We start from the raw sequence: 12,453 nt of genomic DNA, 5'->3' as shown, positions 1-12,453 counted from the left end.
GTCCCTGACTGATACACTGTCCCTGACTGATACACTTTCCCTGACTGATATTGTCCCTGACTGATACACTGTCCCTGACTGTTACAGTGTCCCTGACTGATACAGCATCCCTGACTGATACACTGTCCCTGACTGATACACTGTCCCTGACTGATAACACTGTCCCTGACTGATACATGTGTGTGTTTTGAGATTTTTCAGCGTTCCCAAAGTCTCATCACTTTGCATTTTTCCAGACGATTCCACTAGGGGGCGTTAGTCTGTTACTCCTAGCGGTCCTTCATTTTTTACCCAAGGAGTTAGGATATGCTGACCGTTCCTGTGGTTCTCAGAAGGCCCGCTTGTCTGAGGGGCTCCATTTCCTCTGTGGTCCGAGGTACTTTGGGGCTAACAGAACAGGCAGATCAAAGGGTTGCTGGGGAGAAAAGACCCCTTTCTCTAGTCACTTGATTTCAGAACTCTTGCTGGTTCACAGAGTGGTCACTGGGATATGCTGGCTTGATCTTACCTGTAAGGGTGCACAGGATTTTCCGCTAATAAAATGAGTCTTGAAAAACACAAGGACACACCACAAAGCCCGTTCGTAGCCCTGCTTCCCTGGAAGCAGCATGCGCTGTTTCTGATGTCTCTGTTTGTAGCTACTTTTACTGACTGAGCACATCACCTGACCTAAGAGAGGGTTATGGAAGGTAGGCTGTGCCTACTTGACCAGCTAGTCCCTCCCAGGTTTGGTGAGGAGGGACACTTACATCAGCACGAGGTGAAAACAGACCCACAGAACCACACCGTGAAGCCGGTGAGAAGAATTGACTTTGTACTTCCTCCCACCTCTCCCCCAGGCGGAGTATGAAGTGGCCGCTGAGGAAGACCAGCAAGATTGTGGGCGGAAGGTCCTGGACCGGTTCTTCAGTGAGGAGGTGTGTTTCCTTCTGAGATGGGCGTTTGTGACCCACTTGCATATAATCAGAGTACCCAAGCCGGTCGTATGTACTGGATAATACATAACCAACATGGTAAAAGCTGTAATTTCTTATCAACGTGCCCCGTCTGCGTACTACTTTGATTCAGTGAGGGAAGCAGCAGTTCAGTTCCCTAGAAAGTGGATTCTAAGAATTTAAAAGTGTTTATGGTTCCTACAGTCCTACAGACTGTAGAATTAGAGAGTTGTATTTGCTCCTCTTGGACTGAAAATAGTCTCCTCCTCACCCCTCCCTAAAACCTGTAACTGGTCTTAGATTTTGTGCTTTTTGATTCTCCAGGCCCCTGGAGCTTTGTCTGTAACTGACAGGAAAGCCGTCACCTGCTTCCCTTGTGGGCTGTGTGAGAAAATGCTGGAAGGCTGGGTGTGGTGGGGAGGGGTGCTAACCATAATGAAGGCAACACTTGGCGACTCCTGCTGGAAACATTGAACGGGTGTAATGTATCACGTCAACTTCTCAAGGGAACCATGGGATAGACACTATCATTATGCCTGTTGTGATCAGACTGAATCAGAGAGGGTAAGTGACTTGCCCAAGGTTATTCAACTAGTTGGTAGTGGAGCTGGAATTCTGTCTTGTAGAGAGCAGTGTGGTGAGAATAAGCTAACTGGAGCTAACTGGAGATACAGGCCGTTGATGGAGTCAGGGGAGCTTCCTTAGTGCAAAAGATTAGGGTGGGGGAGGGCAGGCCAATGCTGCCCTGCTCAACTGGCCGGCCGATGGCACAGGTGTGCTTCAGACCCCCATGGGGCTTGACCCCAGCCTCAATACCATGTCTCCTAGACCATTTTTATTTCAAACGTAGCTAATTATAACCCTAACCCAAATACACTCCCCTCAAATTGGTACCGACTCATAGCACCCCCGGCAGTACAGACTGGAACAGCTCCATAGGCTCCTAGATTGTCAATCTTTAAAGACACAGACAGCCTCGTCTTTCTCCTTCAGGGCAGCCAGTGGGCTCAAACCGCTGACCTTTCAAGTGTCTACATATTGGGAGGACTCCAACAAGAGCAGTGACAGACAAGTCTCATTTGTCTTTCCGTAGCTCCTGTTTTTTCTCTGCCTCTCCTGGAGAAGGAACACATAGCATGAGGTCCTCAAGATTAAAGGGAGTATTGGCAAAGTGGGTAGTGACTGTAGGCGAGGCAGGACGGGGCAGTTGTGTGTGTGGCTCTGGACTAGTGAGAGATGTCCATGGATGGTCTGACCGTGGTGACGTCAAAGCCTCCGCCCCCTTTTCTTACCTCCAGTCAGGGAGCCGGTCACCTTCCTCACTTGGACACGAGCTCGCCCAGCCCATGTGCTCTACTTAGCAATCAGGAAATCATTCACGACTTCATTGTAGGTTTTCTTCTGTTTTTCTCTTCCCCCCTCATTTTTCTAATAACAACAACTTTCTCTTCTGCGTACCAAAAAAGGGAACTCCCTGAGGTCGCTTACTCAGATTTCAGCAATCCAGAACTACTACGGCACCAAAAAGTAAGGCAAGATTGTATGTGTCATTCTTGCGTTGGTTCATCCGTCCATCCGTCCATCCATGCATTCAGGCTATCTGTTGTGTGCGTCGGTTTTATGTCGGGCACAATACTAGGTGCCAAGTATGCAACGGTTCACAAAGGAACTCTGAGCCTGGACTCATAGAAATGGACAGGGCGGAGGGACAGACAAGAGACCTGCTTGAGGTGGTCAAGATGTTCTCCGATAAGAGAGCTTTTCAGAGGGATTGAAGAGTGACAAGAAGCTGGGATAGAACGCCAAGGACAGCATTCCAGGCAGAGGATAAGAGAAGCATGTGCAGAGACCCAGTGGTGGGGAAGAACTTTGTGTGTCTGAGAAGCTACAGAAAATTACTGTGGCTGGGGCATATTGGGCAAAGAGATTTTTAAAGAGGTAAATAAAGTAGGGAAGTTAGGCAAGGACCACATCATTCATTTAAAAGGTAAGAAGGAAGAAACCTGCAAGGCGAAATCAACCAGAGAATACTAATTGCTGTGCAAAATCCTGTGTAGCAATTAACTATCAGAACAATGCCATTTACAATCTCATCAAAAATGATACACTTTGTAAGCTGGTCTTCAGCCTATAACTGATTGGAATACCTAAATTCTAGAACTTGCCCAGTGAAATAGGCCTCTTGTGGAGCCTTTGCAGAGTATAGGACCTTAGGTGGAATCCTGAGCCCATCCAGAACCTTCTGAGGCGGGACATTCCCACTAGAAAGGACAAACAGACCAGCCTGGAATAGCTAGAGAGACAGAAGATACATCTTCAAAGAAAGATTGTCAGGAAAACCCTAAAACAGAAATGGCAGTATGACTGGCTACTACAAGAATAAGCAAGTTGTTCACTGGGAAGCCATCAAGGCAAGCAATCAGGTTCCTTCAGGACAAACTCCCCTCTAAGACTGAAACTCAAAGGGAACACACAAACAAGCATGCAAGCTTCCTGGCAGCCACATTGGTGAGTGGAAGAGGGGGAGAGGCAGCAATGAAGAAATGGGCTGAGTTCAACCACATTCCATAGACTCCCACTGACCTGGAGATGAGAGAGAGAAGAGGAAGGGCTGGTTGGTCCAATGTGTGGTGAGACCTGAGGACACCTGAGCCCATGGACAAGGACATAGCCACAGGGGGGTAGAGCTGAAAGTGAGGCGTCCAACTGATATGAAGAGGGGGGAGATGCACAAGAACACCCAAACTTGCAGATAGTACCCATTTGACCTAGCCTCGATGGCTTGATGATGAGAATTTAACTAGAGGAAGATAAAAACAAAATAAAACAAAAAACAATTTTTGATAAAGGAAACAAGTATAAATTGCTACAATTTGGTGAACTTTACCTATACTCATGGAGGTAGTAACTCTAAATACCAACAGAGAGGTAAGGAGTCTTCACATCAAGTATCAATGCTATCCCCTCTGTACACAGGGTAGATAGGGACAGGCAACTTAGACATTGGCTACCTAAAATGAGGGGGCGATAAAGGCACAAAAAGTGACTGGTTTACAAGGCTTCAAGAGGGATTTTAGTTTAAGAGTGTGTCGGAGACGATAGAGTCCCCATTGAATAGTTTTCATCCTGTCTAGATAGGTCTTGTAAAAAAAGAGATGAGGATAAGATTCTTATGATTCAACAGTGAGTAATTGTTATCATGACTAATTGCTACTGTCACAATTGTAAAAGTTTTGTAACAAAAACAGGGGTTAATCTTACAATCCAGAAACAGAGGACCCTAGGACCATCAAGGGAGAAGAGCACCAGCAGAATGTGGGACCTTATCCAGAGAAGCAGTGACACCAGAGATGGAGGCAGAGATGGGGGCATGGAGAGAGGGAGCAGCTGAGGACTCTAGACTTATGGGAAGAGAGGGACTGAGAGCTTGTGGCCAGGAGGCAGACTTGCAGAATGTGCCCATTGGTGATGTAAACTATTATAAATGCCCGAGTTGTTGGTTTTTTTTTTAAAAAGAGCTAAAGTGAATAGAGAGAAATACTGTTAACTGATGGTACATGGAGGGGATTATAATCATTATAATGAAACAAGGTGTATGAATTGTTGAATGTAAAACTGATGATCTGTCCTGTAAACTTTCACTCAATTCACAATAAAAACTTTAAGAAAAAAAAAAAAAATACACTTAGGAATCAACTTAGCAAAAGACGAGCAAAACTACATACTGGAAACTGTTAAGACGTCATTGCAAGTAACTGGCGACCTTAATAAATGGAAAGACACCCCATGTTCCTAAAATTCATCTGGAAATTCAAGGGACCCAGAATTACCAAAACACTCCTGAAAAAGAAAGTTGAAGGACTTTAATTTTCCAGTTTCAAAGCTTACTGCAATGCTACAGTACCGAGACAGGTCAGCACTGTCTGTCTGTACAGGGATTTGTGTGTCTCTATGATAGGGGAGCTCTGGTGGCTTAGTGGTTACCTATTGGGCTGCTGACCGCAAGTTCAGCAGTTCAAATCTACCTGCCACTTCTTGGGAGAAAGATGAGGCATTCTACTCCCCTTGGAAGCCCCGAACTGGGTCCGTATGAGTCAGAACTGACATACCACCATCATACTGGAGTACTGGAGTCTTGATGTCATGCTGTAGGTTAAGCCCTGAACTGCTAACCACAAGGTCGGCAGTTCAAACCCACCAGCTGCTCCTCAGAAACCCCATGAACCAACTTGATAGTACTTTATCAACAACAACGATGATACTGGAATGGAGTCCTGGTGTGGCATTAACTGGACTGTCAGTTTCAAGGTGGGTGGTTCAAATCCACCGGCCCACTCTTTGGAAACCCTATACAGGATTGCTACAAGTCAGAAGCTACTGAACAACAGTTAGCAAAAACAGAATGATACTAGAAACTGCCATTGATATTTCAAATACCAGCAGGGTCACCCATGGATAGATTTAAGTGGACTTCCAGACGAAGGCAGACTATGAAGAATGGCTTGGCAATCTCCTTGTGAATTACAACAGAATATTGTCCTAGGAAGATGAGTCCCTAGGTTGGAAGGCATTCCGAATACACAGTGTTGGCAACAGTGGACTCCAATTATTGTGTGCCAATGATTGTAAAATGACACAGAACCAGGCGATTTGGAGCCATGAATTGATCAGTGTGGGTCAATGGGACAACAACAAGGTTAGACAGTGGAGTGGAATGGACAGTCCAGGAATAAACCCATAGATTTAGGGGCAACTGATCGTCAGCAGCAGCACCGAGAAAATTCAATGAGGGAAGAATTGTCTTTTCAGCAAATGGTGCTGAGACAGCTGGATAGCCACAAAAACTGAACAAAGGTGGACTCGTATCCCACGTACATAATGGTTAACTGAAAATGTAGCACAGACTTGAATGTCAGAGCTAAAACTTAGAAGAAAACCTGGGTGTAAATCTTCATGGGTTTAAATGAGACAGACACAAAAAACTAGTAAGAAAAGATAAAACAGATAAGTTAGACATCCTTGAATTAAAACTTGGAAACTTGGAAGAACACTGTCCAAATGAAAGGACAGCCTACAGGATGCAAATCAGATATCTGATACGGCATAGTGTTGCTTCTGTTTAAGTGCCATCAAGTTGGTTCCGATTCATAATGATCCTGTAGGGTTTCAGAGGGGCAGCTCGGAATCACTGACCTTGTGGTCAGCAGTCCAGTGCTTATCCTGTAGCTCCACTCCAGATAAAGGTGTAGTATCCACAATATGCTTGTGTAAAGAACTTTCACAACTCAGCCACAAAACTACAGAAAATGCAATCAATAAATGGGCAATGAAGTTGAATAGCCAGTTCTCCAATGAGGAGAAACAAATGGCCAATAAACAGTGGAAGGTGCTCAGCATCGTTAATCATCAGGGAAGGGCACATGGAAACCTCAGTGAAGTAGCATGGCGAGAACAGAAAAGGTCATAGCAAGCGTTGATGAGGACCTCACACACCGCTAGCGTAGATGTAAACGGCACTGCCACATCAAACACAGTCTGGCAGTTCCTCAAATGATGAACCAGAGTTACCGTATGACCCAGCAAGCGCACCCTCAAACATATCCCCAAGAGACTTGAAAATGTCTAACAGCCAAAAGAGGGAAACCACTCACATTGTCAACCAGCTGACGAATGGATAAAGCAAATGTGGTATAGCCAAACAATGGAATATTAGTCAGCCCTGAAAAAGAATGCCATCCTGATACAAAAACCTAGATGAATCGTGAAAGCATGATGCTGAGTGAAGGAAGCCAGTTAAGGAACCAATTCCATACCATGATTTCCTTTGTCTGAATCACCTGCCCTCGGGCAGTCTGTAGATCAGTGGATGCATCGTGTCACCAGCAGCTTGGAGTTGTAGGCAGCACACAACCTTGCTGTGTGGTGTGGCTCCCCGCCCCCTCCCCGATCTCTGATGGCAGTTTCTCATCAAGTTGAGCGTGATCTGGGTGCTCTCTCGGGGCAATTTCACAGCGGCCTGCCACTTGGTTATTTTGTTTTCTCCCAGAGTCCTCTGGACAGGGGTTAGGTTGATACCTGGGGACTTGGTACCTGGGGCCACGCTCGGTGGGTGTGTCAGGTGACCGGGCTCCTGCAGGTGGTTCTGCAGGACATGTCAACATTGAGCACGCACGCCCCCTTTCAGCTAGTCATTCTAGTTGTGTCCCATGGGAACAGCCATGGATGGAGGTGCTCTTGGCAGGAGTGCCTGCTCTGAGGGGACGGAAGGTAGAACGTTGAATAGGGGCAGATGAATCCCCAGGATGTCGGCACGTGCCTAGGAAGCTGTATGTGTGTTTTCATCTCATCTGCACAGGGAACAAGAAACGGCATGTATTTCTCAGGGTTGGTTTGTATTTCTGCAGAGCCCGGGCCACAAAGACAAGGAGTAGGCCCTGAATTCTGAAGAGAGGCCCCAGGGAGGCTGAAGGGTGATGACACTTGGACTTGTCACTTTGTACCCAGGGTTTTGTTTGGTTGGTTTTCGTATAGTAAGTGCTAGATTTTGGTAATCACTGGTGTATTATGAAATCACTAATTGTTATGCATTTGGCTTGTGCTGGAGGAAGACGGCTGAAGCTCATTTACCAGAAATACCTCAGGATGTTGTGACAAAGTGTAGAGAGAGATTAGAAGAGGAGCCCTCCAAAGACATCTTTGAGGAATGTGCTAGGTGAGTGGTTGGTGCCCAGCCTTTGCCTAGTATCCACAGCCGACCCCAAGACGGAGGGCTGACCGGAGGGCGTCCATGTTAGACAAGTTCCATCAGAGCCCTTTGCACAGTAAGACCAGCGCCTTCATGAGACACAGACAGATGAAGAGCAGTAAGGCTCCAGGCCCTCTGCTCAGCTTTCCAAAATGCTTGTGTAGGAGAAAGCACTGGACCTCAAGGTCAGTTTGAACCACACGGTCAGCAGTTCAAATTCACCAGCCACTCCTTGGTGACTTGGTGGCTTTGAGTCAGAACCAACTAGACGGTGCTTAACTATAATAACAGAATAAAAAGATTCCCATAAAATGATTTCTTAGACCTCTGTACTCACTGAAAACATCTTTTCTCTGGGTCTTTGCAACACGGACAGGAAAATTTTAGTCCAGAGCAGGAAGAAAAATGGTTTCTGAGATGACCTAGGCCCAAGGCACGTCATCGTTTGTAGGTTGATGGCGACATCCAGGTATGCCTTCTAAGCCACGCGGCAGGTGTTTGCTGTGCGCTGTGAGGCACTCCTCTGTAGGCCGGGCTGACAGCTAACCACAAAACAAATTCTGCTGAAATGAGGAGCCCTGCTGGCACTGTGGGTCAGGTGTTGTTGAGCTGCCAACTGCAAGGTCACAGGTTCAAGCCCACCAGCCGCTCTGCAGGAGAAGCACGAGGCCGTCTGCTCCTGTATGATTCATAGTCTCAGAAGCCCTCTAGAGGGGGGCTCTGTGTTGGAATCAGCTCAGTGGCAGTGGGGTAGGGACTTGAGTTTACCCTCTACAAGTCTCCAACAAACACAACAAGCCTGTCACCATGGAGTTGGCTCGGACTCCTGGTGAGCCCATGTGTTACAGAGTAGGACTGCTCTGTGAGGTTTGCTTGGCTCTAATCTTTATAGATGAAGCAAAGAGCTTTATGACAAAGTGAATGCTTTCTTAACTATCCTACAGCAGTATAACTGTATTCAGTATAATTGTTAAATGAATGCTACTGAATTCTAATCGATCTCTAAAATTATTGATCTGTGTATTGTGTCCAATAATTTTCAGGAGATGGGACCTTCTAATAATTGAATTTTATTTCAGACTAGGTTAAATCCCAACAAAATGGAGACAAGTGTTTGTTTTTTTGTAATGAAATGAGCTAACTTGTTTGTTTTTGGGGGGAGGGGGGTGTACACAAAAACAACAAGTTTTTTTTTTTAAGTAAATATCCTCTCCTAATCTGAGCTCTGGTAGCGTAGTGGTAATGAATCGGGCTGCTAACCTCAAGGTCAGCCGTTCGAAACTACCAGCCATTCCACAGGAGAAAGATACGGCTTTCAACTCCCGTAAAGATTTACAGCCTTGGAAACCCTGTGCAGGGTCACTATGAGTCGGAACCGACTCTACGACACTTAACAACAATCTTTACATAAGCCGGTCACCAGATCTTTCTTCTGCATGCCACTTGTTGAGTTTGAACTGTGTAAAGCACGCACACACACCCCGGGATACATTTTAACCTCTGGTCTTTCTACTGATCCCCAAACTCACATCAAATCCACTATTGTTGAGTTGATTCCAACTCACAGTGACCTTAGAGAAGAACGTGGGACGGCCCAGAAGAGCCCCAGAGCTGTACAGCCTCCGGAAGCTATGGCTGTCTCTCGGAGCAGCTGTCGGGTTGGGAGCACTAACTAACCTTCCGGTGAGATGCCAGTTGCTTTAATGACAGTAGCACCTGGGTTCCCTTTCTACTGATGTGTCATCTTAATCAAGTATTTCTCTGAGGACCATATATACGAAGTTGAACCCTCTCACTTGGAGAGGATGAAAGGATTTGTTTGGAATTTTTGTCTTTATAGTTTCCTGATGACATTAGAAGACGAGTGTGGAATTCTCTAATTATCATGTAATGTTGTTGTTGTTAAGTGCCGTCGAGTCGATCCTGACCCATAGCGATCCCATATAGGGTTTCTGAGGAGCGCCTGGTGAGCTTGAACTGCCGACCTTGAAGTTCAAACAGCTTTGCAGTCTGGCACATTAACCCACAGCGCCACACCAGGACGTTCCCATACCCAGTGGTAATTAAAGCACTCAAACCCAGTCTTCATGTTGTAATGCAACACGTGAGTAATTGCCTAAAATCTTGTTTCTAGAATCGTTCATAAGTATTTAAGTGGAGAGCCATTTGAAGAATACCAAGACAGCTCATATTTTTCTCGGTTTTTACAGTGGAAATGGCGGGAAAGGTAGGGGCTCATTTAAAATTCAACGAAGCCAGTAACAACTTCTCATCCTGAGCACTGGTTGTTCATCTGTCAAAGTATTATTGGAAATCTTGGGTTCCGTGTCGTATTTTTGTGCAGAAATTATGAATTGATATCAGAGGTGGTCCCCAACTTAACGAGAGGTTCCTTTCTGACCCCTCGCTTGTAAGCCAGCGCTGATACAAGTTGAATCCCTTTTTCACCGGAGGGACAAATTGCTCACATAGAGAGGATTAGTATCACACGGCATTAAAAAGAAATCCGTGTACAAGGGACCCACGGTGTTCAAACCCTCATTCCAGCGTCAACTGGAATTTCAGAATTGTTACAGGATCCCCTGGGGAATGTGTATAAAGTGCTTACTTGGTGCTTGGCGCACAAAACAAGTGCTCAGAAAATGTTAGCCGTCCGTTGTCACTACCATCATTACAATTATTACTGATGGATGACATTTCAGTTCACACATTTTGTTTTGAGATCTTGGGGTTAGGTGTAAAGACCTTCTTGGAGGCTCCTTTTCCCAAGAACCTCGTGCTGTGGTGCACAGCTTTCTGACAGGTTCGCAGAGGTGAAGCTGGCAGCATAGCTAAGGAGACCAGTATGCCACCCACGCACAAGCATTTCATGGTGTGGGCTGGCTGAAGGTGTGTGTTCAGTTAGTGAGGCTAGCTGGGGTCTTCTGCATCTTACTGCGCTGCCTTCAGTTAACATTCAGTGTTCCCAAAAGCACATGTCTGAGTCGGTGGTGTGTAGAGAGATGCCCACCAGAGGGAGCCACAGTACCAGAGCCCAACCTTCACCCTGGGAGGCCCAGACAAGAACCAGGCTTCTGAGTTTTAACCTAACAATGTGAGACCTGAAGTCTTTCTTTTTCTTTTTAAATCAGGCAACCAATAACAAAGAACACATTCAGACATTACAGAGTTCTGGGAAAAGGCGGATTTGGAGAGGTGAGTAGTATGTGACTCATTCTGAACTGTATTTCTAGGTAACTAGACATCCAGGTAATTAAAAAGGCATTATTTCAGGTAAGGAATTAACTTGACCAATGCATACATTTCCTTGCATCTTGGAAATAATTATAGCGAGTCATGAGACTAAAAGTCGCTCTGGTAGCGTAGTGGTTATAAGTTGGGCTGCGAACCTCAAGGGCAGCAGTTCGAAACTAGCAGCCATTCCACGGGAAAAAGATGAGGCTTTCTGCTCCAATAAAGATTTACAGCCTCGGAAACCCTATGCAGGGTTGCTATGAGTCAGAACCAACTCCACGGCACACCGCCACCACCACCACCACCATGAGAATGAAGATTGGATGTTGAGTAAAACCCGTTTGCTAAACCTTTAAAGAACGTCATTATTTGGGACTGCACCTTTTGCAGCTTAGTTCATTTAGAAGCTGGTTCCCTTGTTCAGTATTCAAACTCCAAGGATTTATAGTTTGTCCTGATTCAGAAGAGTGTGCTGATTTCGTATTGTAGAATTTCCATTATTCTATTGCTACGACTAGATGAACCTTGAGGACTAGCCTAGAATTACATGTGCTTCAGATGATATTATTAAATATGCTTTCTTAACTCTGTTTGGGTATCTATGTCTATATCTACCCCTCCTTACTACTGACATGATTAGGTTTCAAACACCTGGTTGTTGTGCAAGAATTGGTGTTATTTGAAAATGGAAGATGATGGTATCAGATCACAAAATGGACAGTGATTACGTCATTACATAACTAACACATTGCATCATTACGTAACTGCCAAATGACATCATTGCATAACTGCCAAATTGATAAGCATTGTGGCCCAGCCAAGTTGGCACGTAGCCCTAACCGTCACAGCCAGAGCTACTGTCACCTCGAACATACGCGTTTGGTGTCTGCCAGACGTACGCTGTTGATGACAAAGTAGTTGGAGAGTAGACGCTTTACTTTTGTCATGCTGCTGAACCGTCAGCTCATGAGCGTCAAGAATGAGAAAATGTAGAGCTTCAACAATTCTTGGAAATTTTTCATTGTCTTTTTTTTTTTCTTTCTGCCATTGTCTTGTAATTCCATTTCTCCACAAACTTTTTGAACCCCCTCCCCCCCGTGTGTATGTGTGTGAGCACACGTGTGTAAAAATGTAGTGTGCGTGGGTTTATTCCAAACAACTTGTGTTTAAATATGTCTCTGTCATCAGTGGAGGGCTGTAGCCACATTCTCTCAGTAACACACTTCCCTTAGTAGGGTGCCTGTCAAAAACAGGACACTTTTTGTGCCATGGAAAAAACTGATTTTGAGGTCAAGGCTAATACCAACCTTTAACAAAACTCACATGGGCATCTTCCCAAATTACTGAAGCTTTGTGATGTATTTATGTGAATGCTGCCTGCCCCACATAAAATGAGTTTTGAGATGAATCAAGGCATTTTAAAGAAAGTCGGAAAGACGTCAAAGGGGAATTCAAGGCAGAAAGGTCAGTTCAGAAGGTCTTGGAGATTGTGTGGGGGAAAAAAATATATATATATTATAATCCTGTTTACTGTATTCG

General features: G+C 45.3%; 1 protein-coding gene across 1 annotated transcript in view; it reads left to right on the top strand.

The window, feature by feature from the left end:
* The window catches only part of GRK4 (G protein-coupled receptor kinase 4), a 96,082-nt gene that overhangs the window by 44,338 nt on the left and 39,291 nt on the right, over window positions 1–12,453 (top strand). The window contains exons 6-9 of the mRNA XM_006875330.1: window positions 840–917; window positions 7,544–7,647; window positions 9,815–9,907; window positions 10,812–10,875. Coding sequence (XP_006875392.1) covers window positions 840–917; window positions 7,544–7,647; window positions 9,815–9,907; window positions 10,812–10,875 — 339 coding nt within the window. The remainder of the gene's footprint in view (window positions 1–839; window positions 918–7,543; window positions 7,648–9,814; window positions 9,908–10,811; window positions 10,876–12,453) is intronic.

Source organism: Chrysochloris asiatica, unplaced genomic scaffold (assembly GCF_000296735.1).
Source record: "Chrysochloris asiatica unplaced genomic scaffold, ChrAsi1.0 scaffold00319, whole genome shotgun sequence".
Classification (NCBI taxonomy): Eukaryota; Metazoa; Chordata; class Mammalia; order Afrosoricida; family Chrysochloridae; genus Chrysochloris; species Chrysochloris asiatica.
Note: the sequence above shows the minus strand (reverse complement) of the source record. Positions and strands in the feature narration are given on the sequence as shown.